Source organism: Chaetura pelagica, unplaced genomic scaffold (genome assembly GCF_000747805.2).
Source record: "Chaetura pelagica isolate M959 unplaced genomic scaffold, ChaPel_1.0 scaffold309, whole genome shotgun sequence".
Lineage (NCBI taxonomy): Eukaryota > Metazoa > Chordata > Aves > Apodiformes > Apodidae > Chaetura > Chaetura pelagica.
The window spans coordinates 810,945-838,814 of NW_009954547.1; the positions used below are offsets into that span (position 1 = coordinate 810,945).

Sequence of the window (27,870 nt, forward strand, 5' to 3'; positions counted from 1 at the left end):
ATGACTGTCCACAAACTGGTAGCCACAGCTGTGTTGGTAGCCCTGGTCTCACTTATTCTTAACAACGCAGCTGCCTTCACTCCCAACTGGGTCTACCAGACGCTGGAGGATGGGCGGAAGCGCAGCGTGGGGCTCTGGAAGATGTGTTGGCTGGCAGAGAAGAGCAGAGGAGGTGCAAGCACGAGTGCCAGGCATGGGCACGGGGAAGAGCGCGAGTGCGAAGCCCTGGGCTGGGGCTCAGAGGCAGCTGGGTTCCAGGAGTCACGCAGCACTGTCAAACGTAAGTTCCATCTCTTCTCTGCTTACACTAGGTTGCTAATTGATACAGTGTACCTGGTCCCCAGGATATTTATTGCCTCACAGAGCATCCTGAAGTAATTGTTAACCATCTGATTCTAAACATCTCTTAACATTCACCCCCAAATGAATTAATTTGGGAAACAAACAAACAAAAAGTTCACTAGTGAGGAACTAAACTCCTCCACCTCCCACCCCAAAAGCAGTAATCTACACTGTGCTGTCTGGTTTGCACACTGTATGGAACAATGTACTTGGGAAAAATCACCTCTGAAGTGTAAGTGTAAAGCTTGGAGACATCTGCTGCTCACTCCTCCTTCCTGGGTTCCTGCTGTGGGCAAATCCCTTCCTGCTCAATCTATTAAACTGCTACCACAGTTGCTCTGTATACCATAACATTAAAGCAAAGCAAAACAAAACCAAGCAACAAAACAACGAAATAGCCATGCCAAGTTCTTTCTCCTTTCTGTTTACTTGTCTTGGAGGTGCCAGGAGTGGACAAAGACAGATTTAGTTTTGGTAAAAACATGTAAAATAGAGATCGGCCTTAATGCATGTGACTATTCTTGGTGAAAAAACACAGTATACTGCTTGGGGAAGATGAAAACCATTAAGCCTGGTGTTTCTCATTTTGCAAATCCACAGACTGACAGGATCTGGAGAACATGTACAGATTAAACTGAGCTAGTTACATTTCTGAATAACATTAAACCTGTAAGCCAATGTTGAGGACCATAAAGCTGAAAAATAAAAAAGTGCATCTTGCCACATTCATCATGTTAATGGTAAGACTCTGTGCTTGTTAATAAACTGCATCCTTCAGGGGATGCAGATGAAATGTCTACCAAGTTCATGCCCTCAGAGACACGAGGACTTTGCAGAGATTTGAACAGGGCTCCAGACCAGCCCTGGTGCCTCTGAAGGGCAGCCATGTTAGTAACATCAGTGCTTTCAGACAGCTGGGTTTTTTCCCCCATAGTTTAAACTGTGGAGAAAGAGCAAAATGCTCTGCTCCTCCTCCTCAAAGTCTGTTATGTCCCTCAGGAGAGGAAAATAGAGAAATATTAGAGGAATTTCTTTTTTAAAAAATGCTTTAACATGGATGTATTCCATCCCATGTTTTCCAGCAAAATTATGCAGTAACATTTTTTGTACATTTGTTAATATTAAACCTGCATAAATCACAAACAGAAAAATTCTAAACTGTTATGAAGGCCTAACCCTAACTTTCAGTTCTTTTTTACCTGAAAGAACTTTGGTAATGACAAATAATTATAGAAAGGATTAGACTGCTAAAAAACTTCCTCGATGTGTATCTGTACTTTCATCACTGGAATCACGGCCCAAATCAATATTTATAAGCCATGTTCTATCTTGGCAAACATGCATTCATGAATTTAAAAGAACATGTTGTATATTCAATATACATGAATGAGCTCCTGCATATTGAATGTGGCTTCTGCAGCATTTTAAACACACCAACTTGTATTTCTTGCTGTGCACAGGTGGTGCTCTCAAGTCTGGCACAGATGGGTCAGTCACAGCAGACTTGTAGGGGCAGCAATGTCTTATGTCAAAGAGAAGCTAAATGTTATAGAAAATTTTAAAGTTTCAAAGTAATAAGTATAGCATGATCAAGTCCCCAGAAGAATTTCCTAACAAACACCCTTAAAAATGTAAACGAGGATTCTGAAGCCCAGTGACTCAATTTGTATAGGAATAAAGTATCCATTTGCTATTTAATCTGGGAGCAAATAGTAAGCAAAAGGCCAATTCTGAATCTTTATGAAGCATTTAAAAGAAAATCTCATTTGTGCAGCTGTGCCATGACAAACTAAGGAGGAAACAAATCCGTTGCACATATTTTTAAGACAAATTCATTTCTAGGGATCATACACATAGTCAATATGAGCCTGATTCTGCATTCAAGTTTTTGTAATTTTAAATAATTACTCTAGTAAGAAATGACATGTGATTTCAGTAATAAATACAGCAACCCTCATCCGTCAGTTGGAGGCAAATCCCAAACCTGTGTGTGTAGATGTACATTCACATATAGGAAAAACAAGTTTCTGAACAAAGAAACTCCTTCATAAATTTTAAGAGTTAATATGTAGTATTTTGGATGCCATAAATAGAATAAGTAGAAAATATGTTCTTCCAATAGTAATGAGAAAAGGGCCATAATCACACTCAGATTGAAAAAATCACATATATGTATACACACACACATAGAATCGGGGGCGAAAGATTGTTATCTCCCAGTTCAACAGAAAGACTGTAAAACCTTTGAGAATTTGCTTTTCCATATCCTGATGACTTCTGTACAAGTAACATGTAAAAACCAGCCAATTAAATGCACTACTCTAAGCAGGCTCCCTCACTGGCAGAGAAGCACACTTTTTAAAACAATTTGTCACTGACTTTCACTGCCCTCTCTTTCCCCCACTGAAATAACTGGGAAAGCTCCTTTTCAGGGGGCATAGCAAAGCTGGGCTGTTTCTTCTCTCCTCATGTACACAGCTCATGCAAAATTATTTGCTACAAGAATTATGGAAGTAGCTCATCGTGTCAGGACTTACGTGTGCTGAAACTAAAAATAAACTACAGCAAAATAAAACAAATAATAATAGAAGTTTTGCATATTTTGAGTAAAAGTAATAGTAAATGATCTGTCAAAAGATCACCAAGGGAATGAACAGAAAATCACTGTGATGGAGCACGTCTGCCAAAAGCCTCTCCAGAGACCCAAGTCAAATTCCATACCATGTACCTCTGTGACCCAGTTCCTCACTAACAGGACATCTGTGTGAATTATTTCATCCTAACACAAACCACTGGAGCAAGTTGTTTTGCATTCAAATCCTATGATGTAAACACTACACAGTGTCAGTGAAGAAGTGCTGATACAAATAACAAGTGACATAAAAGACCAGGGAGGTTTATTAATGCTGCAACAAAGAGACACACATGAGAAATAAAAATATTAGAAATAGGAAAGAACTAAGAAACCCAGGAATAGGATTAAATTATATTAAAATTATTATATGGAAATGAAGCCTCTTGATGTGAACTATTTCAACAAGGCACAACACCAGCAAGGAGGGTGGCTTTGTTCCCAGGGGAAAGCACCTCAACTCTGTTCTTCAGGCTCAGGCCTCACTGCTCCTGGCAGGGGGAGACCTCAGACCCTGCCTTTTGTCTTGATCCACTTATTCTTTCTTTCTCTCCTCACTGTGCAGTCCCGCACCCTTCTTTCTAAAAATCTTCTGTGAGGCAGTTCAAATGATTAACAGAAAGAAAATACCTGGGTTTGGAATGGAAGGGTTGCAGGGTGTGGGATGAGTTTTTTGTGTGGTTTCTTTGCTGTTGGAGTAAGCAGCAGTGTCAGGAGTCCATGCACAAGGGAGTGACACAAGTGTGATGTGGGTGAGGGAGCAAAAAAACCCCAAATACAAACTTAAAGGCCTCAGCAAGAACTCAGCACATCCCCTCTTCAAAACACCTGAATGAAGCCTAAGCAGGTTGCCTTGCTCTCCTGTCACAGGAGTGAGGGCAAAGAAATTTGCCAAAGCTTTTGGAGATGCAGTTTCAGAGATGTTGCAAAATTCTGGAAGATTATGCCCCTGCCTGTATCTCTTCACCCTTCAAAAACAGACCACATGTAGCAGAAGCTTACACTTAGGGAGATCTTGGGTAGGCCAGCATGTCTTGAGTACTCAACACTCATCTTTGTGCTCACTCCATCCACCATCTGGCACCAAGAGCTGAAGCTCCTAGCAGGAGCCAGAACACACAGCTCTACCACCAGGGATGCCCTCTCAGAGCAAACCAGACCTGCTCAAAGCCACCGGTACCTGTGCCCTGGCCCAGCACCAGGCCAGCAATGCTGTGATGTGCTACGGTTTTTGAATGCACCAGATTACTCAGAAACATCTCAGATATTTTTAACCACTCTGTGCAGTACAAACATGCCCTTAAGCCCTACTGTGCTACAAGGCTATCTGTGGGTGGACAGATGGACCTGATTTATTCATTAGCCAAGGTCACAGTCTGTCCCTTTTTGTCTAAAGAACACTACAAACAATGTGGGAAAGCAGGAATAGGGAGGGGTCTAAAAAGATATAAAAACCTTGCTCGTTTTTTGGGCTCCAGAAGATACAATGAAAATCCCAATGGTGGGCAGCTGTGGGCTGCCTAGAGCAGGAAAGCTCCTCAATTGCCCTTCTCCCAGGGACATATAACCAGTGCCACAGTATAGAGACTATGTGTTACTGCCCTAGGGACCAAACATAAACACCTGTCCAGCCTAATGTCGGATTGATGCCAGCACATGTAGACACTGAAACATGGTGGTTGAGGCAGGATGCTTCTCCGTGAGGGAACAAGGAGCGGGCATTTGCTGGCAGCAGCAACAGTTCACCAGAGTGCCCACGCCCTCTGCATTTACACAGATTTCCCATATCCACAAATTTCTCTGGAATTTGGCTGCATGGAGGCCAGGCTGGGCATCATGTAGATGTTACTTTTTCAATATACACGGGTCAAGAAAAGAGGCCTGTTTCAAATGGAGAAGACAGAACTACCATCACATTAGAAAAAAGACCAACCCTGTATTAAATACATGGTAGCCTGGTGAACTGCTCAGACTGCTGCACAGAGATGGAGGCAGTGAAGCCAGCTGACAACAGGGTGCTTCTTATTTCCCCTCCTAACAGCTGTAGCTTGCTTAATAGCTACACAAGTGAAATCACTAATTTAACAGTAGAGGCCAATGGAGGTGAACTGTAAATTTTCTGGCTCTTCCAAATAGTTAGTGCTAATTTTAATGTGGATTTTACTGTGTTATGCACTTATTTTGGAAAAGTTCAAAACTTTTCCAGATTCAGGATAGGAAAATGAACTTAATACATGTTTCAGTGCAGTACCTTCATATGCATCGCACAGAAATATTATCAGAGAAATCAATGTTTGATTACTCTCACTGTTTAGACTTGGAACTCAAAGTGTTAAGAGTGAAAATGGCCTTGGAGCTTTCAAAAATGCCAGATTAGATGCATTTATTGCAGGCATCAACATGAAATGCCCTACTGATGCTTTTAAATGGACAAACCATAACACGTAGACAACAGCTCAACAGGAGCTCTGAACAGCCTTGTCTGTTAGAACTGATCACTGTAGAGAAGTGTCCTCAATGTTTGAAAGCTCCTCATCATTTAGCCACAAGCACTTCTCTTCAAAATAGTTGATGTAGCTGTGTCTTCACTCCAAATGTAACTGAGGCTATGAAAAAAATAAACCCAACCAACCATGTTCTTCTCTCACCAAAGAAGATCTGTATGCCTTTCAAAAGCAATATTCACCTGTCAACTTTCATGCTCAGATGAGCTCAATCATAAAGTTCCAAAATAACGTAATGGGATGGAAAATGTCACCAGTTTGTCACATAGGCACATTCTTTTAATTGTTCCAGAAGAGATTGCTTTCTCCTCCTTTTTCAATTATTAATTTGAAGTGAAAAAGTATAAATTCAATTCTTCAGAAAGCTACCCAGGAGATGAAACCAAGCAAAAGTAGTGACTGTTCTCATTTTTAAGATACCCACCCAGCAACAGAATCCTGTCCTTAAAGTCAGACATGCAAACAATATCCTCATATGGAAAGGGTACAAGCTGATGAAGAAAAATGTAGATTCAGCTCCATTTCACTTTGGAGAATTTAGTGTCTATTCAGATCATCAAAATATATCTGTATCACAGATGCAGTGCTTTAATTAAATCTTTCTGCAGTCTCAGTCATGCAAAGGTGTACTTAGATACTGCCAGCATTTGTTTGGGTTTGTTTCACAAAAAGTGTTTTGATATATTCCATAATTTATATACTAAAAAAAAACAACAGTTCAAGAGGTTAACAACATAAATATCACAAATTTAAATCAACAGAAGAAATTATATGTCAAAAGATTTTCTAAATAGAGGACAAGAGATGGGAGATGTAGCATGATGCTGGCTGTCAATAAATAATCATAGGATCATAGAATGGTTTGGGTTGGACAGAACCTTAAAGATCACCTAGTTCCAACCCCCCTGCATGGGCAGGGACACCTCACACTAGACCAGATCGCTCCAAGCCCCATCCAGCCTGGCCTTGAACACCCACAACTTCCCTGGGCAACCTGTTTCAGTGTCTCACCACCCTCACAGTATTTTTTCCTAATGTCTAACATAAATCTCCCCTCTTCCAGTTTAAAACCATTACCCCTTGTCCTATCACTACACACCCTGGTAAAAAGCCCCTTTCAAGCTTTCCTGGAGCCTCTTCAGGCACTGGAAGGTGCTCTAAGGTCTCCCTGGAGCCTTCTCTTCTCCAGGCTGAACACCCCAACTCTCCCAGCCTGTCTCCAGAGCAGAGCCACTCCAGCCCTTGGATGTCCTGTGTGGCCTCCTCTGGACTCACTCCAAGAGCTCCATGTCCTTCCTGTTTTGAGGGCTCCAGAATTGGACACAGTACTCCAGGTGGGGTCTCATAAGAGCAGACTAGAGGGGCACTACAGTGATTGGCATTACAGTGATTGTATTGATTGTCAGTATTACTGTAACAAGAAGTGCTGAAGCTCCTATGTCTGCGTTGTAAAATGAAGCCTAGTTGTACTCTGCATTCTCATAGTGCTCTTCCTATTCAAGGCACAGCTTCAGCTGATTTCCGTGTCAGCCATGACCGCAGCTTCTGCACATCTGATCTTTGTTGACAACGTTGACATCCAAAACAAGAGGAACAAACCATTAGTTGCCAAAAGTTTGGCTGAAGTAGATTTTTTTAGAATTCTAAAAAAGCGGGTTTTTTTCCCCAAATTATTCATTACTACAGAATTCAGTTCTGCAGGCTGGAACTCAACTTCATTAGGAGCAAGCCCGTGAGTAGGAGTTAGCCAGAGAGAAGTTTAACACAGAGCCAGTTGAAATGGCCCCAAGGCAGCTTTTTTGCAAAGGTCTGTTCCATGTGTTGAAGGAATCAGTGCTCCCATGAAAAAAAACACACTCTAATTCTCTTTAGGTAGAAGATTACTATGCTGGCTTTTCCCAAAGTTTGGATGCTTGGCTGTAGTCCCTGTAATGTGTTTTTTAAAAGTTACTCTCACTGGTACCACAGCAGCTGGACGACCACAGGCAGAGACTGTAGTTGTCCTTGTGGCACATCCACTGCTTGGTGACAACTGAGCCATGATGTGATGGACATGCCTGGCACTGCTGGGCTTTCAGAGGATGTAGTTGTCAGGTGTGGTTCTGCTAAGGCACCAAACACTGACTTCTCAGACTGCTTACTGGAGTGAATATTAATAGAGCAGCAGGAGATGCATCCCTTATCTCAGGATAACACCTCAGCAACATGTTGAGTTCCAGAGGAAAACCACGTACTCAAAATCTCATGATTGAATTCGAGAAAATCTGATTACTGACCGTCCCCCACACTGACCTAGTTAGATTAAATTTTATCAGCAAAAAAATGACCTCAGTTTGCAGACACCCAGACCAAGAAGATGAAGCCTAGTGAAGTTACAAGCAACTGAAAATGGGTTCTTACAAAAATAAGTGAAGCCATTTCAGCATAAGAAGCGTTACCAGTTCCAACCATAATGATATAGAAATCTCTATTTTGGAAATACAATAATTTATCCTCCTTTGCAGAATAAAGCAACATATGAACATTAAGCGTTATTAAGATAGGCAGATATACCTCTGAATGTGGACAACAAGTGATCCTTGGGACAGCAATGTACCCTTGTGGCCAAGAGAGACAATAGTATCCTGGGATGTATGAGGAACAGTGTGGCCAAGCAGGTCAAGGGAGGTTCTCCTCCCCCTCTACTCTGCCCTGGTGAGACCTCATCTGGAGTGTTGTGTCCAGTTCTGGGCTCCCCAGTTCAACAGGGACAGAGCTATACTGGAAAGAGTCCAAGGGAGGCTACGAGGATGATGAAGGGACTGAAACATCTGTCTGATGAGGAAAGGCTGAGAGACTTGGGGCTTTTTAGACTGGAGAAGACTGAGAGGGGACCTGATTAATGTATGAATATCTGCAGGGTGGGGTCAGTTTCTTCTCAGTGATGCCTGTGATAGGACAAGGGGAGATGGCACCAAGTGACAATGCAGGAAGTTCTACCTCAACATGAGGAGAAATTTCTTTGCTATGAGGGTGACAGAGCCCTGGGACAGGCTGCCCAGAGAGCTTGTGGAGTCTCCTTCTCTGGAGACCTTCAAGACCTATCTGGAAGTCTTCCTGTGTGACCTGCCCTAGGTGTTCCTGCTGCAGCAGGGGGGTTGGACTTGATGATCTTCAGAGGTCCCTTCCAAACCCTATGATTCTATGAAACTCGTTTCATAGGTGAAGTTCAGGAGACAGGTGACATTAACCTGAGTTCAAAACAAAAAAAGGTGAGACATCAAAAAAACAAAATGTGTCATGACAGTCTTAACTATTAAGACTCTATTGTCTAACTCAAATGCCACCAGAAATTTTTTGCCATGAACCTCTTGTTTCACAAATTATGGCAGTATAAAATATTCTGCAGAAGTTTATTAAGTCTGCAATGGCCAGGGAAGGTTACAAGGGGATCATGGCTATGGTAAATGAAGCAGAAATGTCTGAAATGGTTAACAGATGATCTTTAATTCATACCAATTACAAAGTCTATAGAAAACACATCCGAACGGACTGAGGCTGGCTATGGAGGCATTTCTGGTTTATATAGAATTTAAAATAACAACCTGCAGAGTAAAAGAGCACAAAGATAAACACTAAATTTCACAGCTCTCATAAAAACTATATTGCAGCCAATTTTAGAAGAGATGAGAAATACTTATTCCTGGATTGAGCAGTCATTCAAGCGAGACAGGAGCTTTGTGGCCTGGCCTTCCTCAACACAATTTCCATCTTCAGTGTCTTTGGGTCAGGCACTGCAGAAATGCTTTGAAATTGCACACTCAGTTCCCTTTCTTCCTCAGTGTTGTCCATTGGCTGTCCCCAGTAAAAGTCCAGAGCTGCTTTCCATAGGTAGCCCCTTTTTGGGGTGGTAGGTTTCATGTTGCAGAAGCTCAGCTTAGGGTTGTGTATCACACAGAATCATCATGGTTGGAAAAGACCTCTATGATCACCGAGTCCAACCACCAACCCAGAAAAACCCACCATGCTCACTAGAGTATGTCCTGAAGTGCCACATCTACATGTTTTTTTTAATCTCTCCAGGGATGGTGACTCCACCACCTCCCTAGGCAGCCCATTCCAGTGCCTGACCACTCCTTCAGTAAATAAATTCTTCCTAATATCCAATCTGAACCTGCTTGGGTGCAACTTCAGGCCGTTTCCTCTAGTCCTATCAATTCACTTGGGAGAAGAGGTCAACACCCACCTCACTACAACCTCCTTTCAGGGTAGCTGTAGAGGGCTAAGGTCTGCCCTTAGCCTCCTTTCCTCCAGACTAAGCTATCCCAGTTCCCTCAGCCTCTCATCAGACTTGTTCTCTTAGACCCCTCACCAGCTAGGGAGCTCTTCTCTGGACAAAACAGAATTACCACATGCTGAGCTGACAGTGTGAAGTTACAAGGGCCCTGAGCAGGAAACCAGTCATCTACAGGGTGCCACTTTGTGGCTGAATATGATTCAACTCCACAGCAAGAAGAATGGAGTTTCTAAGAGTTATACATTATTAAATTTGATTTTTTTCCCTCTGCGAACGAGGCATCATTACAATTGTAGAACAAAAAACAAAATATAACAGTTCATACATTAAACCTGTTACAATAAAACAACATTATCCTAATATGACATATGGAAGGGCACTCAAGTCTTATACCTTATTCCATAAAAATAACTGCCTTAACATTTAATGTAATCATACCCACTGCTTCCTCATTCTACCTGTCATCAGGCCAAGGCCAGCAAGCAATCGTAGAAGCAGTGCTTACAGACTAAATTATTACAAATTCTCCTGTAATTCAGTGAATATTCATATCCAGAGTCTTTCTTTTTCTAATATATGCCAACTTAAACACTGAGCTATTTCTATTTCAGAATAGCTGTGACATACTAGCAAAAGATGTTGAACTGGCACAATGATATTTACAAACCCCACCTTTGGCTAGAGAGGAAGGAAAAGGATAAAAACAGGACATCCATCAGGTTAACAGGAAAAAAGCCTAACTAAAAGTACCCAACTCTGCAATGAATATATTCCATTCAGTACCCAGCTGACACACTTCAATCAGGTAGAGCCAAGACCCCAGATACCTGTGGTCAGGAATAATTTCTGCATTTGTTTTTTATATTTAATAGAGAATGACAGAATATCTTGAGTGGGAGGGGCCCCATAATGATCAAGTCCAACTCCCTACTCCTCAAAGGACTACCTAAAAATAAGCCATATGACTAAGACCATCCTTCAAACACTCCTTGAACTCTGACAGGCTTGATGCCGTGACCATTTCCCTGGGGAGCCTGTTCCAGTGACCAACAACCCTCTTAGTGAAGAACCTTTTCCTCATGTCCAATCTGAACCTCCCTTGATACAGCTTCATTCCATTTCCTTGTGTCCTATCCCTGGTCACCAGGGAGAGGAGACCACGACCTCCCCCTCCATGGCCCCCTTTGAGGAAGGTGTAGACTGCAATGAGGTCTCCCCTCAACCTTCTCTTCTCCAAGCTGAACAAGCACCTCAGCTGCTCTTCATAAGTCTTGCCCTTTCATCACCTTGGTCACACTCCTTGGGCCCACTGGCATTATGTCATGTCCTTCTTGTATTGAGGTGCCCCAAACCGTGCCCAGCACTCGAGCTTGGGCTGCACCAGGGCAGCAGAGTGGGACTGTCGCCTCCCTCAGCCACAGGAGATGGGGTGCTTGATCCACCCCAGGACACAGCTGGCTCTTCTGGCTGTCAGGCCACACTGGGGTGCCTGTCCTTGCTTCCAAGGTTTGGACACTTCCCTTTTCTGCAGAAGTTCTAGAAGAAGATCCCTGTTCAACCAAGCCTGCCTTCTGCCCCACCTGCATGACTTCCAGCACTTTGGAATTGCCTGCTCCTGCACTCTTGAGAGATGTGACCAGTGTTCTTGGACCCCAATACTGTCAAAAGCAGATTCCCAGGGGACCCTATTAACAAACTCCTTCAGCAGCCCAAAGTTTGCTCTCCTCACACTGGGTTGAAGCTTCGCTGGCAGCTTTCCTCCTGTCTCCAGTGATTGGAATCTCAACTCTTCACGGTCACTGTGAACAAGACAGCCACCAATCACCACTTTGGCCACAAGTCTCTCTCTTTTTACAAATCACAAGCCCAGGATGGCATATTTCGTAGTCAGCTCCTTCAGTACTTGCACCAAGAAGGTGTCTTCATACTTCAGATACTTCCTGGACCTGTTTGTGTCCACTGTATGATATGCCCAGTTGATGTCTTGGAAGGCAAATCACCCACAAGGGCAGCTGGTGTAGGGATATCCCTCAATTCCTTGCAGAACAATTCACCAGTGTCCTGGCTGGGTGGCTCATAGCAGACTCCCACAACAACATCCACTAATCAATATATAAACCAATATTTTATATATATATATATATGTATGTAACTTTTTGCTTGTATGTGTAAATTATGCCATTACACTTCATTCAGAACAAGCATTGACATCTTCCTTGCAACTATTTCCCTCCTTACACAGATAAAAAGAAATACCAGGGCCTTTCCAGTGTGTCCAAAAGGTTAACAATGTTACAAGAAGGCAAAGTTCAGAATCCTCTACACAAAGCTCCCTGAAACCAGTAAGATGTCAGCATTAACCTCTACAAGATGTTTTCTAGGACAATACAGATGGACTGGGTGAAAAAGAAATTCAGGGTGTTATATGTCCTGGGGATGATTATTATTTCAGGGCCTTGACAAGCTATTTATGAACTAAGGTTCCATTTCAGTCAGTGCCACAAATGCAAAACAAACACCATTCCTGCCCCAGACAATTCTGGCTACTGATTATAGGTAGAATCTTCACAGGGCTAAAGTCAAGTAGCTCCAGCAGGCCACCCGTGGAAATGAGCTGCTTGTTTCACAGAAGCTTGCTTTGCACTGAGGGGTTTGGGTGTGACTAAAGACTCATAGAATCACAGAATCCCAGACTGGTTTGGGTTGGAAGGGACCTTAAGGATCATCTAGCTCCACCCCACTGCATGAGCAGGGGCACCTCCCACTGGACCAGGTTACTCCAAGCCCCATCCAACCTGGTCTTGAAGACCTCCAGGCATGGGGCAGCCACAGCTTCTCTGGGCAACCTGTTCCAGCATCTCACCACCCTCACAGGAAAGAACTTTTTCCTAATGGCTAACCTGAATCTCCCCTCTTTAAGCTTCAGAACACAGCCTGAAGAAAATATTTTCTTCATCAGAGCACAGGGAACATCATTAGAGCAAGAGACTGCTGGGAGGAGGATCTGTGTCTGAGAATCATTTTCTGTGGAGTGACAAATACTACATCCCTGTTCAGCCAGGATTTTCTTGTTGCTTGTTCTATGCCATTTAACTTTGTGCTTCCTTCTGCTGTTTCCCTAGTGCAGTTTGACATGATGCGTGCTTGCAACCTCATCGCCACCGTTGCTCTGACTGCTGGCCAGCTCATCTTCGTCCTAGGCCTGATGGAGTTACCCATCATTTCTCAGGATACCCAGTGGTGGGAGGAGGCCATAGCTGCTGTCTTCCAACTTGCCAGTAAGTCCAGTTCTTCTTACTGAGAGAAAAATACTTAGTCTCTATTAAATCCATGTGGAATAGTCTTTCTTAAAGACTGTAAATTTTTCAAGTGACAAAATAGTGAGAAGGTCTAAATCTAAAAGTAGGCTCATTGTCTCTTAAAAGCTTTTCCCATAAGATTCTGCAACACATGAACAGAAGCTTTTATCCAGGATATATCAGAATGAGTCTTCTGCCAACTAATGAAACAAGCCTTTATTATTTCCTCTGAAACCAGGAAGGCAAACATGAAAGAAATAAACTGGAAGCAATGTAATCCCACAATTTAGGTGGGATAAAATATACGAGAGGAGCTGTTTGAGAGCAGAGCAGAATGGCCAAGCACATTTTTAAAGCCTTACTCAAACATGATTATTTGCTTTTAGCTAACTGAATTTTACTCAGTGACCATCAGCCGGATTTTGACAGACAGATACATCTCCAATCTTGCAAAGAAAGCTAGAGTCAGTTCATGACATTGACTTCTATAAGTAAAATTCCCACAGTAATTCTGGTGGACACAGACTATATAGAAATGAATGAGGAAAGAATGAAATGGTTTTATCACAATTCCATACTGACAGCAGTAGCAACAAACCACAACCATTTTGCAATAATACCTTTCTTTACTACATGAAATAAGTCACTCAATATTCATTACACCTAGAATCCCATCCTATAAAATATCCATATGTGTGAAACTTTGGACTAGATGATCTTTCGAGGTCCCTTCCAGCCCCTAGGATTCTATGAAACTTTCTCAATGAAGTACGACATTGTGGCTGCTTACAAGATCAGATTAAAAATATGCCATTATTACTAATGCAAACTACAGGTTATAATAAAATAACATAATTTTATGTTAAATTTTAATTTCTAGTTTAAAAACTCAGAATATTTAGAATGGTATAAACCTACTGAGACCTCAGCTTTACACTTCTGCAAGATCAGAATCTAGCCTGGGTCACTTAAATAGGGTCCTGACAGCAATAAACATGCATTAAGGACAATACACCTGAAATCCAAACAAGAGGAAGAGACTGCAGAGGTTCTGTGACTCTCCCAAGCATCTGATCCAGATTCCAGGTGCAGTGAGACCCTCCAGCATCAGTCAGAGCTACGAAGAGACAGAGAACTTTGCCCTAACAAGAGCTCCTTACAGCCTCTTCATGTACCCCATGGACACCTCCTGGACAGTTCTCCCTGATCCCCAGTGTGATGCCTGCTTTGCTCTTGCTCCCTCTCATCCTTCCCAAAACTAAACACGTCTGTTATTCCCAGAGAGGAAATGCATTCCGGCCCCATTTAGATGTGTTGTTTCATTGACAAACAGCACAGTGGACAGCCATGTGCCTTTCTTCTATCAGGGCTGCTAATTTTAGACTGGGATTTTTTATTATTTTTTTTTCCCCTGTGCTGGAGTCTGTTTTAAACACAGCCAGAGAGAGACTGAAGGGCGCCAGGATATCCCGGCACAGGAGAAGGAAATGCCTGCTATTACCTGTTATGCAAGCTGAACCTTGAAATCCCCAGAGCTGGGAGGGGAGAAGAAGAGAAAGGCCAGAGTCAGAATTATTAACAAAACACTAATGAGAATGGCTGAAGAAGCTGTTGAATCAAGGAGTTCATCTGCCCGCCTGTGCTCAAAAGGTTTGAAGAGACAGATCTGGCAGCTGGTGACAGTAACACAGACATTGTGCTCTATGAGTCAAAGGTCTCCCACCTGCAGGAATAATGCTTTGTTGGCTATCCCTGCCCCCCCCCGCCCAGCCTCCTCTGCTGTCACACTCTTCTGCACTGTCATCAGATGGTTTGCTGCCTTGCAGTAGGTAACAGGAGATTCTTTGACATCTTGTTATCTTAAGAAAAGTTTTCTATTTAAACAAATTCCTTCCTGCTATCCAGAACAACCAGCTGAAGTCTTCAGAAATGTATATTTTTGAAAAAACAAGAGTCATCATATCTGCCATGATCCCAACATAAAACAGACTTCTTGGAGACCTCCCTAGTTTCCCAGGACAGTGGTACATCAGCTGCTGACTGCCTGGGTCTGTGCCCATAGGACAGACAGTTCAGAGCACACTTACACTGACCAAAGAGGCTGTTTCCTCTTTCACACAACCCAACATGTGCTCTATAAAGTTGAGCCACTCAAACTGGCCACAAAAATCAGCTCCATCCACTAAATTCTCTGGATTTGGCCCAGGCAACAGCCTTTTATATTTTATTTTGTGGCTGAAATGTCTTTGATATCAGGCAAGACGTGTAACTGTGAGCTAGTCCAGCATTTCTGTTGCTCTGATGAAGGATTGCTGCTAGAGAACAAGATTTCTTTCTTGAAGAGGAGGAAAGTGGCTGTCCCTTACCCTATAAGCCACAGGTAATTCTCAGCCTCTGAGCCTCCACTCCAAGATGGCAGTCTCTCATCTCTTTTCAAAGTAAAGTAGCAATATGAGGCAAAAATATGAGAACAGTGGATACAAAGCTTGTATTTAAAAGCACTTTGCCCATGCAAAACAGCTCAAGAGAAACCACTGTGGAGCTCTCCCCTACTTCACTTTAAGGGTTAAAACCCATGTGCTTTAGGCCAGACAGATAATTTGTGTGAGAAGGCCAAACAATACTGAAGAATCTACATACTTAGATCTTACTAAATATTCTTGAGTACAGGCTGGATAATTTCTATTTATTATATTTTCAAATATGCTACTGAAAACAAAAGCACCCACTTCCTTTTCAAGATTCAAATGGTCTGGAGAATTGTGCTGCAATTCCTTATCCTGTCAGTAATGTCAAAAAAATGCTCTTGAATCATGTCTCTGCTAATTCCAACTTGCTTTTGATCTCTAATTTTCATGCTGGACTATGCCAACAAGGGATGAAAAGAACTGCAATGGTCACTGGTAGAAGAAAATCTAATATTCTGGAGGAAGACTTGAGTAGATGGCTCAAAATCCCTAAGTCAATCTACAATTTACTAATTTTTAGTCAGAGCAACATTACATGTGGGTTTCATTACACTTTCCCAAGGTCTGAACAGAAGTTCTTTTTTGTTTTAGAAAACAAAGTGTACTAAGTATTATATTCCAAACCCTATCACAAGTTCAAATCAACCATCTCTGATCCCACCAGAGCTTGTGATGGCTCCAGGCTCCACTGCTTTTCCCCTTCTGCCACCTGCACATACACTTGAGAGCTGTTCCAAAAGGATGGACCTCTAATAGAAAATCAAGCCCCAGGAAGTAAAGAGGAAGGAAAGAAGAGAGGAAACAGCATTGCTTCTGGGACAGCAACGGGATTCACACAGCTCCAGAGCTCCACAACCTCACACCTCCCCATTAACAGGAAAGCGAGCTGTTTGCTTTGGAAAAGGCACCTGGTGAAAATGGAACCAGCCTCATATGTGGAATTTTGTGTCAACTCTCAGAAATTTCCTTCTAGAGGGAGGTTTTCTGTTTGTTTTTTTTTCCAAACTGTTACAAACTCAATGTGCTGAATATAGGATGAGTAACAGAGTTGACAGAAGAGCAGCTGGGAAAGGGAAATCCATCCTCATAAGATAGAGAGTAAAGAGCACTATTAAACTATGACAAGCAGGAACCTGCTAGACTGGACCAGACCTTAAGGGAGTCTAGCCAAGATCTTTTCAGAGACTTTAAATTAAAAATGTTAGAAACATAACATAGAAGATCTGGGATAAAACATTCCTTATATTAGCTCTCATCCTAGTTTCTGAAAGTCCAAGATTGTAAAAAACCCAAATCATAATTATTCATATTCTCGCTGATCCATTTTCAGCAGTAAATTACTTTAATACTTAATATCCTGAAGGTGAAAAAGTTTTGTATTCCCACTGAGCCTGTCAGTTACAGTCAAAGAAACTACAATCTCACTTCTCAAATTTCCAGCATTGCATTCCAGCTTTTCCTGCTTTGGCTTTCTACTAACAGTGTATTTCACTCCAGAACCTTAACGCATCACAGCAAATCTGGGTTCAATGTACTCTCATTTCTGTGCTACTAAACCCAAATCAAACAATTGTTTGACCATTTACCTTCTCCTTTCTGGGTACTGTCAATTTAGATTGGTCATTATCCAGAAAATCTTAATACAGAACAGACCAGCAAAGCAGCCATTGGAGACAATAGCTGAAGATACTGATGATAGCAGTATGATTCTGATTTCTGTATTACTTCCTTCCACCTTTCCTTCACAACACGCTCAAGTCAGATCTCTCTAAGATGAAGTTTATAGAGCTGGAAAACTAATACTTCCTGAAAAGGAAGCAGATAAATAAGACACTGTAAATAACCTAAAAATCCTAACAAAAAGAGAACTTGACTGTTTCATTTTTCCATTATTTCACATTTTTCTTTCACCTCAGTGCCAAACTTACTTGTTCTTTATGTGGACTGCAAAACTCACATGAAAATTATCTTGGTTTTATATGTTTGCAAAATGAACCGCATTAGCAAGGATCTTAAAACATGGAAGCCTATCCCACTTATTTTGCCTGAAATGAGGTTCAATAAGGGTAAGTGTAGGGTCATGCACCTGGAGAGAAGAATCCCAGGCACCAGGATAGGTGAAGGGTGGACATGCTGGAAAGCAGTTCTGAGGTGAAGGATTTGGGAGTCCGGGTAGATAGTGAATGATCCATGAGCCAGGAATGTGTTCTTGTGGCCAAGAAGGTCAATGGAATCCTGGGGTGCATGAGGAAGAGTGTGGCCAGTAGGTTGAGAGAGGTCATCCTGCCCCTCTGCTCTGCCCTGGTGAGGCCACATCTGGAGAACTGGGACCAGTTCTGGGCTCCCCAGTTCAGGAGAGACAAAGAACTGCTAGAGAGTCCAAGGGAGGGTGACAAAGGTGACTGGGGGGTTGGAGCATCTCCCTGATGAGGAAAGGCTGAGGGAGCTGGGACTGTTCAGCCTGGAGAGGAGAAGGCTGAGAGGAGACCTTATTAATGCCTCTAAGTACCTAAAGGTGGGTGCAGGGAGAATGGAGCCAGACTCTGCTCAGCAGTGCTCAGGGACAGGACGAGGGGCAATGGGCACAAGCTGGAACAGGGGAAGTTTCATTTAAATATGAGGAAAAACTTCTTTCTTGTGAGTGTGACAGAACCCTGGGACAGGCTGCCCAGGGGGGCTGTGGCGTCCCCTTCTCTGGAGATATTCAAACCCACCTGGATGCAGCCCCATGGGATCTGCTCCAGGAGATCCTGCTTTAGCAGGAGAGTTGGACTAGATGAGCTCTGGAGGTCCCTTCCAATTCTGACAGTTCTGTGGTTCTATGAAATGGCAAACTGGGAAGGGTGGTGGTTCACAAGAAGCACATTGAAGTCTTCAACTGATATAAATGCAGCAAGGAGAAAATCTGCCTGCATTCTTCATGTCCAGATACTGATACAAGTAGCAGGAGCTTTGTTGTAGCACCTCAATGTCAAGAGCATCAATTCTGACTAGAAATGTAGTAACAAACAGATTACCAGATATCATTTGGATATGCAAGTGTAAGTAAAATAATTAGGACTGACACAGTGTTAGAGATGTAGTAATGCAGAAAGAAGCATGTGAAAAAGTTCAACTCAAATATTCACTTTATTGCTTATGAACATGCATAATGTCATCAGCAAGTTTGCTGATGACACTAAACTGGGAGGTGTGGCTGACACACCAAAAGGCCGTGCTGCCATTCAGCAAGACCTGGAGAGTTGGGCAGGGAGAAACTTGATGAAATTCAACAAGGGCAGGTGCATCTGGGGAAGAACAACCCCATGTACCAGTACAGGTTGGGGACTGACCTGCTGGAGAGCAGGGTAGGGGAAAGGGACCTGGGGGTCCTGGTGGACAGGAGGATGACCACGAGCCAGCAAGGTGTCCTTGTAGCCAAGAAGACCAATGGCATCCTGGGGTGGATTGGAAAGGAAGTGGTTAGTAGGGCAAGAGAGGTTCTCCTCCCCCTCTATTCTGCCTTGGTGAGGCCGCATCTGGAGTATTGTGTCCAGTTCTGGGCCCCTCAGTTCAAGAAGGTCAGGGAACTGCTTGAAAGAGTCCAGGGCAGAGCCACAGAGATGATGAAGGGAGTGGAACATCTCCCTGCTGAGGAAAGGCTGAGGGAGCTGGGTCTGTTGGGCTTGGAGAAGAGGAGACTGAGGGGTGACCTCATCAATGTTTATAAATACGTTCAAGGGCAGTGTCAGGAGGACAGAGCCAGGCTTTGTTCAGTGATGTCCAGTGATAGGACAAGGGGCAATGGGTGCAAACTGGAACATAGGAGGTTCCATGTAAACATCAGAAAAACTTCTTTACTGTGAGAGTGTCAGAGCCCTGGGACAGGCTGCCCAGGGAGGTTGTGGAGTCTCCTTCTCTGGAGACATTCAGAACCCACCTTGCCACGTTCCTGTGTGATGTGCTCTGGGTGACCCTGCTCTGGCAGGGGAGTTGGACTAGATGATCTTTTGAGGTCCTTTCCAACCCCTAAGATTCTGTGATAATAGATATGCATGGAGATGCTTCCTAATAAAGTTCTGAACTGAGTTGCCTAGCTAGATCCTGAGTTGCCCAACTAGATGCACAGTATGCAGCTCTTACCATTTGATGCATTAGGAGACGGACAGAGTGCTTGAAAAATGGAAGCAGGAGATGACCACTGAAAGTCCCAGGAGGATCACTTGCCAATGTCTGCTTCTCTCTGCAGAAATTGTTTTTCTCGGGCTGACAAGAACTCTTACCTGGCTCCAATTTAAGTTTTCTGGGTTCAAAAGCACAGCTTTCATTGCCTCTGAATCCAACGTACCAAGCAATGTATGCAGATGACTTTCAATATGAAAGTCTTCAAATTTATATTTTTATAAGCAGCTGCTCAACAGAAATTATGTCTAATTCACCAGGAATGCTTTCAACCTTCAGGTCAAGGACTGGTATCTTTTCTAAGGAAACTTCTAAGAGGTAACCAAGAAAAAATAGCTCACTGTCAGTAGACCTAAACTTGTTCAACAGTGCTCTGCAGCTCCCTTTCCAACCAAGATGAAGTAGAATTCACTGCCTTACATTAACTAAATCTCCCAATCCTACCAAGTTACAAAGGGGGACAACACCATGGGAGGAAAGTCATGGAAAAGTGAAGGACAAGAGGATCTTACTGCCCCAAAGAAGCTTTGCTACTCATACCTTTTTTAATTCTAAGAGATGCAACATTCTACCAAAATCCTTGGAAGGAAATTTTTTTTGTACTCACCAATGTATGACTGCAAACTCATAAGCCACTGCAGATTCTGTGGGGTTAAAAACCAAAGCAGGCATACCTGGACAGCTTCCACATGGTGCTACAATGGAGAGCACACTGGTATGACAGAAGCTCTGCATTTGCCTTGCACTGTAGCAACTCCCTTGTGCCAAGCTGCCAAAGGAAAACGTGTTGATCGGGTAATCATTTACATAAGTCCTCTAGCAATCACACTTTGGGAATCTATCTCACTTTTATACAGCTGAGCTCCTACAAGCTTGTATCCAGGCCTGTGACTGACTGCTGCTAAATTCTTCCCTGTCAGTGTGTAGGGGGCACATAGAGAAAAGGGGTGTGTGAAAATTTTCCCATTCGCAGTTTTGCTGCACAAGTGTGGGTGGGAAAGTGTGAGAAATTTGAACAACAGTCTGGCTACTTTATTTTCCTTTTTCTCTCTCTTCCCGGGAGTAAAAATCATCCTATAGGAAAAGCTGTAATAGAAGGATTCTAACTTCCAATATAGACTTTCTACTGATCCAGAAAAAAACATATCAACAATACTATCAATGTACTAATAAATGGGAGGGATGCAAATCAAGGAGTGTCTGAAAAAAGCCCCAAACTGTCACAGAAGTAAAAGAAGTTACTATGAGAGAGTTATTTTAAAATGCTAAAAATCTGTTGCTGGCTTGCAGCCAGCTACAGTCAAACAGGAAATTCAGTATCCAGATCTGAAATGTAAAGCTCCAAAGTAACATTCTGCTAACCCACCCCCACTCACACAGTCAATACTGTCCCCACCAAAAGTCTTCCTAGTGATTTTGTTATCCGTTTCCTTCCTCAACGGAAAAGCCCCCCCATCCAGCCTTGTTTTGCCACGGATGGGAAACAACTAGAGATAAATAGCAGCTCTATGTGAAAATAAAGTCCTTTAAGTAAATCTCATCAGGATTTTAAGTCAAGATGTGGCCTCTGTGCAGACTTTAGACAATACATAATAAAATGATCTGAAATTGATTGATGTACATAATGAAATTAATTCAAGGAAATTCAGCCCTGCAACTAGAAGTCTTGTCTTCACTACAAAACAGGAATGAAAGTAATATTCAATATTTTCAGAAGTAAATTTAAAGAAATATTTCCCATCTGCAGCCATTGTCAAACTGTATTGGAGATTGAAAGATCAAGACTCACAGCAAGCAGAGCCATTTTCTGGTTCTTTTTAATTGGGAAATAGTCTGGGAAGCCAACTGTCTCCATTCATGGATATTACTGTAACACTGAAACCAAATCCACATATTTCTCAGTGCTACAAATATCTGTGTAAAAAGTGAGAAGTCACCACAGTCAGTTTTAGTCCTGGAGACAGAAGCTAATACAGGATTAATTTTTAGAGCTGTACTTCTAACTGTTCTGAACACACAGCCAAATTCTGCATGTGTATTTACATTAAAAACTGAGTTATCCCCATATTACCAACAGTATGAGCAGAATTCCAACAACTTTTATCCTATAGTAATTTCTCACAAAAGTGATACACTAATGGAATATTCAACAACATTCAAAGGCAACCAATTAGAATGTTGTCAAAGATTCCCAGATGCTAATAACACTGCCAGCGAAGGCAGGAAGCAAAGCAGGAGATACCAACATCATGAAAATACTCTGCTTTAGCTATGTTAGTAAAAAGAAAACATTTGTCAAACCTCAGTTTCATTCTTTTTCTTCACAGAATCACTACATCGCTGCTGTAGGGGTACACATGTAGTTATTGTTAAGTTTTCATTCAAAGTAGGAAGACACCACTTCTCACCCATTAACAGAGGAATCATTAAAAAAAAAAATTAAAATCTACTTTCCCTGGGAAGGAGGAAGCACGGAAGGAGAAGGGCCAGGTTGGCACAAACAAGTGAATTGAATGTCTTCGTTCAGTCATTTAGAGAACAGACTTGCTGCTTAAATGCTTCTCTGCTCTTGGCTGGTGTACAACAAGACCACTCTAAGGGCAAGGTAGCACACTGGAATGCTTTGCTTCAAGAAGTCTAATTTTAAGTTAGCAAGCAAACTTTGGGGGGTTTCCATACACCATCTTCACAAAAGCAGCATTCATCAACATTTAAATATCATCATGTGCCAACGCAGTCTTTTTAGACCAATATGATTTCTTCACCCTTTGCTCTTGATTTCCTACTGGATAAATAAATAATAATTTTTTCTACTGGATAAATCCAGTCTCAGGTCATGTTAACAAGAAATAAGGAAGCTGGAAAATAATGTTCACTGTGACATTTTGAGTCCAGATCTCACTTACACTGGCAGAACTGTAAAACTCATTGTGGAAACTCTCCACAGTAACATGCTTCCAACTCTCCCACCTCTCTCATGTTTTTCTGTCTTCCTAAATGTCAGTTTCTGTCTAGCCTGTAGAAAAGTATTCTAAACACATCCTAGTTTTTTCACTCCAGAGTTCCAGTGACTCACTCCTGCTACTGACCAAGTTGGGGAGCTCTCAAACCCAGGATCGCCTAGGTCCCCTCAGCCCAGATGCTGGCACAGAACTGCAGGAGAGAAAGCCTCTCACACAACTGGCTGCTCATTAGATCAGGGTTCAGGCAAAGGGCCTGTGAAGGGAAATAGCCTTGCTAGCATAGTTTTATTCTGGGACCTGTAAGGAAGCTTAGTGTGTTCTCCTAGTAGAGAATTGCTCCATTGGACAGAAGGGAACTCATGAAAGTGGCTGGTCTGGCATGGATGCACGTAGCCCTTTAGGACAGTAACTGGCCATAAACTATACATAAGCAAGAAAGAAAAAGCTAAGTAATTTAATTAAAAGCTGAATATTTGGAATGAAGTTTAAATATTGAAAATATTCCTCCAAGATTTATTTAATTCTACTTTGCCATTAAGGAACTGCTGCTTGCCTTGGCTAAATGAGCAAAACTTGGGGCAGTGCCCATGCCAAGGGAGCCCAGCTCTCACATGCACCAAGAACCCTAAAGGTTTTTTGTAGAATCACAGAATCATAGAATCATAGGGGTTGGAAGGGACCTCTGAAGATCATCAAGTCCAACCCCCTTGATGCAGCAGGAACATGCAGAGCAGGTCACACAGGAACATGTCCAAACAGGTCTTGAAAGTCTCCAGAGAAGGAGATTTTCCCAGCAGACCTGACTTTCAGTGAGAAAACTGGAAGTTCTAATCATCTCTTACTTCTCTAAGCTAGAGGTAATGGTAAACACCTGCAAACCTGCAGTGGGAAAGCACAAGTCACCATTCAGTAACTGGAAATTAAGCTGCAAGACACCACATAGCATCTGGTGTATCTGTAAATGGTGTAACTGGTGCTGCTGGACCCAGCTTCCTCTGCCATGAGAGCCTCAAATAGTACAGGATAGTGTAAAGTGGCCTCTTGTTAAACTCTGCCTTTGAGGTACAAGTAAGTAGTCACTGGTACACACAGCTTAGGTTCAAAGCTCTTTCTGCTTAAGGGTTTAGCATTTGCTTCACACATATTTTTAATGTATGCAATGCTTTTTAGATTCCCTGGGAAAGTATATGTGAACTGGAAGAGAGATCTGAAAGGAAAACTGAAAAGTAAAACTGACCACACAAAGCTTTGTCATAAGCCAGACTCAGCAGTGAGATGGGTCTCTTGATTCTTACCTTAATACTCTCCTTCCTGCAAATTTCAAACCAGAAGGAAAAGCAGTAGGTCCACAGCTGAGCTGCAGGAGGTGCAAGCAATCTCCCTTTCTCTTAATTTCCTCCCTGTATGAAAGACTTGGTATCTATCATCCTTTGAAAAATGGACTACAGCCTGTGAAAGAGCAAAGTGCTCTAAGTGTGTAGCTGTCCTGTAAGACCTAAGGACCTCAAATTTAGTAGTCGATGTAAAAATTCTCTGTAGGCACACAACAACTAACATATTCTGCTTCCAAAGCTCTGGAATACAAAACAAAACAAAGCAGCTTTATCATCTTGGAGCCACAGATGGGAAACTGAGTCATCTCAGAGAAGAGTTTAATTATAGTGATGTATTCCACAGCACAAGACCTGATCTCCCCCTCTCTTCTCTGCCATGTGCCTCAGGACAAACTGATACTGCAAATGAGGGAAAATTATTTTGTTTCCCAGCTCTGCTGCAATCTTCTTGTATGCCATTATTTCTAACAATAGACAACACTCAACAGCAAAGTCATAAGAACTCAAAAGGAATTCAAGGAAACAACACAGAAAAGGAAAAGCACAATTAACTGTGGCTTTGGGGACAAAAGTGCTGTTCTGTGGATGCTGAATAAACACCTGCAAACTTCAGTGAGGATTTTGATTGCACAGGGAGAGAACATCCCCACTTTCATTTGGTGATGAGGTAAGCATATGAATATACAGAGAAGTTGTTAAGTCCTTCAAAGACAGATGAAGACAGGCCTTCAACAGTCCAGCCAAGGATGTAGATAAATATCTGTCTGGCTTCAGGAGGCCAGGATTTTTAAAAGCATACATAATCTAATAGAAAGTATGTCATCCAATAGGGATTACAGGGGAAAAAAAACCCAACAAATTCAAAGATTCTAGCTTCATTTGTCAAAAGCACAACTTCACAATTATACCTCAGCTGTGACTCAGTGTTTTTTTTCAACAGGAGCCAAGAAGCAACTTTCAAAGGAATGCTAGGTGACCATCTACATATTGGGATCTCCAACTTGACTAACATTAAACAGGCCTCCTAAACAAGCCTGCAGACTCAGTTTGGGCATTCCAACATTTTACAGATCAGTGACTTCTGCAACTCAATCAAGTCACTGTGCTAAATGTGGCCACATCTTTCCTAGATGAAATGTAGTAATTAATAACTAAGCTGAACCATTAAGTAGCTACTAGACTTACTGACAAAATCAAGGAGTTATCAATTGTCTAAAACTGTTCAGAGGACAGTTGTACTTTTTTCACAGTAAAGGCTAGTGCAGAGTGGTGAAAGAGCAGGAAAGAGCTACTCCTCCTGTAAGAACCCATTTCCTCCTCACATATCCTTAGGAAGAGGTGCCTCATTTCAGACCTTCTCTGGTACATGCCATCTGTGGGACAGTGCTACTTCAGGAGGAGAATGTGTAGCAAGCAACTGAGTTACAAACCACCTTCTAGGTAGACACAAGAGAGCTGAGGATACAAGAGACCTCAGAACTGATACTCACTCATTGCTTGGTTTATACAAGGTACGCTCAGGATGTGCTCTTTCATGGAAAACCAAGGACCTGAGCCTGGTGTCACACCATTTGAGAGTAGTGCCACAGATCTGTGGTAACAGTGTTTGCAAGCAGAGTGGCTTGCTGAGAAACAGCTTGCAGCCACTAGGACTGACTTGCCCCTGACTTGTTCTTGCCCGTGAGCTTTGGTAGATGGTCTCTAGAAACCCCCAGCTGTTCATGGGCCTTTGTTTCATCTAGCCTTCCCCCATGAAGGATTTCTTTTGTCAGTGATATTTCTTGTGTTACGGTGGTGGTGAAGGAAGTGTGTAGGAGAACAAAGAGAAAACCCGGTTTTGAGCGAGGCATATTTGTAAGTTTGTTTCAATATAATCACATAGAATCATAGAATCCCAGACTGGTTTGGGTTTGAAGGGACCTTAAAGATCATCCAGTTCCAACCCCCTGCATGGACAGGGACACCTCCCACCAGCCCAGGTCACTCCAAGCCCCATCCAACCTGCCCTTCAACGCTGCCAGGGATGGGGCAGCCACAGCTTCCCTGGGCAACCTGGGCCAGGGTCTCACCACTTGCATAAATTACTTCTCTTAAAAAGCTGAAAAGTCATTTAATTGAGAGTAGGGACAGGAGGTTAGACTAATACAAGAAATAGAGGCCAGAAGAGTAATTGTGTGTGCCCCTTCATGCATCCTCCAGGGAAAGACCAATCTTAGAAACAGAAAATAGGAGTCAAGGGATACAGATTCCGGCCCTTGTCCTAATATGGACCTCCTGCACATCTAGAAAAGTCATCCAGCTCATCTCTGAAATAACTGCTATTTATGAGGGTTGTCTACCAGAAACAATGTGGAAAATATTTTTCTCAGGTATTTCTGGAAATCACATTGTGACATCTGGATGGAAATCTTAGGCCAGTGCAGTGTTATTGCTCTACCATTACCTGCCTCTTAGCAAACTTAATACTGTGCTTAGGTGAGGAAGGGAATGGAAACCTTGCCTTTGGTAGCTTCTGGAAGCTATTCGTGCCTCATCACACTTTTCTTCCAGCATAGAAAATGTAGGACCATAAAGTCCCATTTATTTCACCTTCCCTTTAAGCTTCTGTACATTTTTAATTATACCTGTGAAATATTTAGCTACTCATCATATTGGCAGTTCACAATAGTGGCCTGCCATAAGTAAACATTTTTAAATTTCAGCATAAGTGTATCATATTCTGAATAAAAGATTTTCATTATTATAATTAATATACCCATTATTATACCCATAATATACCCATATTGTCATAATTAATATACCCATTTTCTATGTTGGCAATGGGAATAAGAAAGAGGACATCTGTTTAAGTGAGACAGGAAGATGGGGGGAAAAACCCAATATGAAATAGAGCCAAGTGGGGGTAAGAAATTTAAATCAGAGGGAACAGATTTAAACCTAACACTGAGACACCACTTCAGGCAGTCAGTCTTTGCAAATGATCATTGTGCCTTAATATTTTTTCCAGAACTCATGCAGCACATCATAACAGGATGGAATCATAGAATATTGCAGAATCACAGAATATTATGGGTTGAAAGGGACCTCCAAAGATTGAGTCCAACCCCCCTGCCAGAGCAGGACCAAAACTAGGGCAGGTCACTCAGAAATATATCCGGACAGGTCTTGAAAGTCTCCAGAGAAGGAGACTCCACCACCTCTCTGGGCAGCCTGTCCCAGCGCTCTGTCATCCTCGCAATAAAGAAGTTCTCCCTCATGTTGAGGTGGAACTTCCTGGGCTCCAGTTTGAATCCATTGCTCCTCATTCTATCACAGGGCACAAATGACAAGAGCTTGTCCCTGCCTTCTTGATGCCTTCATGTATTTATAGACATTCATTAGATCCCCCCTCAGTCTTCTCCTTTCTAGACTGAACAGCCCCAGGTCTCTCAGCCTTTCCTCCTCAGGCAGGCGTTCCAGTCCCTTCATCATCCTCATAGCCTCCCTTGGACTCTTTCAAGCAGATCCCTAGAAAGGCTTCACAGTCTCCTGAACATTGGCCTGTGGCATCTTGCCACTACGGAAACACAAGAGAATAACTCCTTAAAAACAATTCTGACCTTCTCCTTTCAGGTTTTGTTCTGGTTATCGGACTGGTGACCTTTTACCGCATCGGACCATACACCAACCTCTCGTGGTCTTGCTATCTGAACATTGGAGCATGTCTTTTGGCCACACTGGCAGCTGCCATCCTCATATGGAACATCCTCCATCGGCGTGAGGACTGCATGGCCCCCCGGGTCATTGTCATCAGCCGTACCCTGACCGCTCGGTTTCGCCGGGGGCTGGAGAACGACTACGTGGAGTCACCATGCTGAGTGAAGGAGTGGGCTTGATAGGGGAAAGATCTCC

At 42.6% G+C, this 27,870-nt stretch overlaps 2 protein-coding genes across 2 annotated transcripts in view; one reads left to right on the plus strand and one right to left on the minus strand.

Annotated features, from left to right (window-relative positions):
- On the plus strand, positions 1–27,836 carry TMEM204 (transmembrane protein 204). The gene is made up of 3 exons (XM_010005045.1): positions 1–280; positions 12,877–13,032; positions 27,592–27,836. The coding sequence occupies exons 1-3, from the start codon at positions 1–3 to the stop codon at positions 27,834–27,836; spliced, it is 681 nt and encodes a 226-aa protein (XP_010003347.1).
- Positions 1–27,870, minus strand: part of IFT140 (intraflagellar transport 140) — an 82,344-nt gene that overhangs the window by 25,227 nt on the left and 29,247 nt on the right. The gene's annotated exons all lie outside the window — the stretch shown is intronic.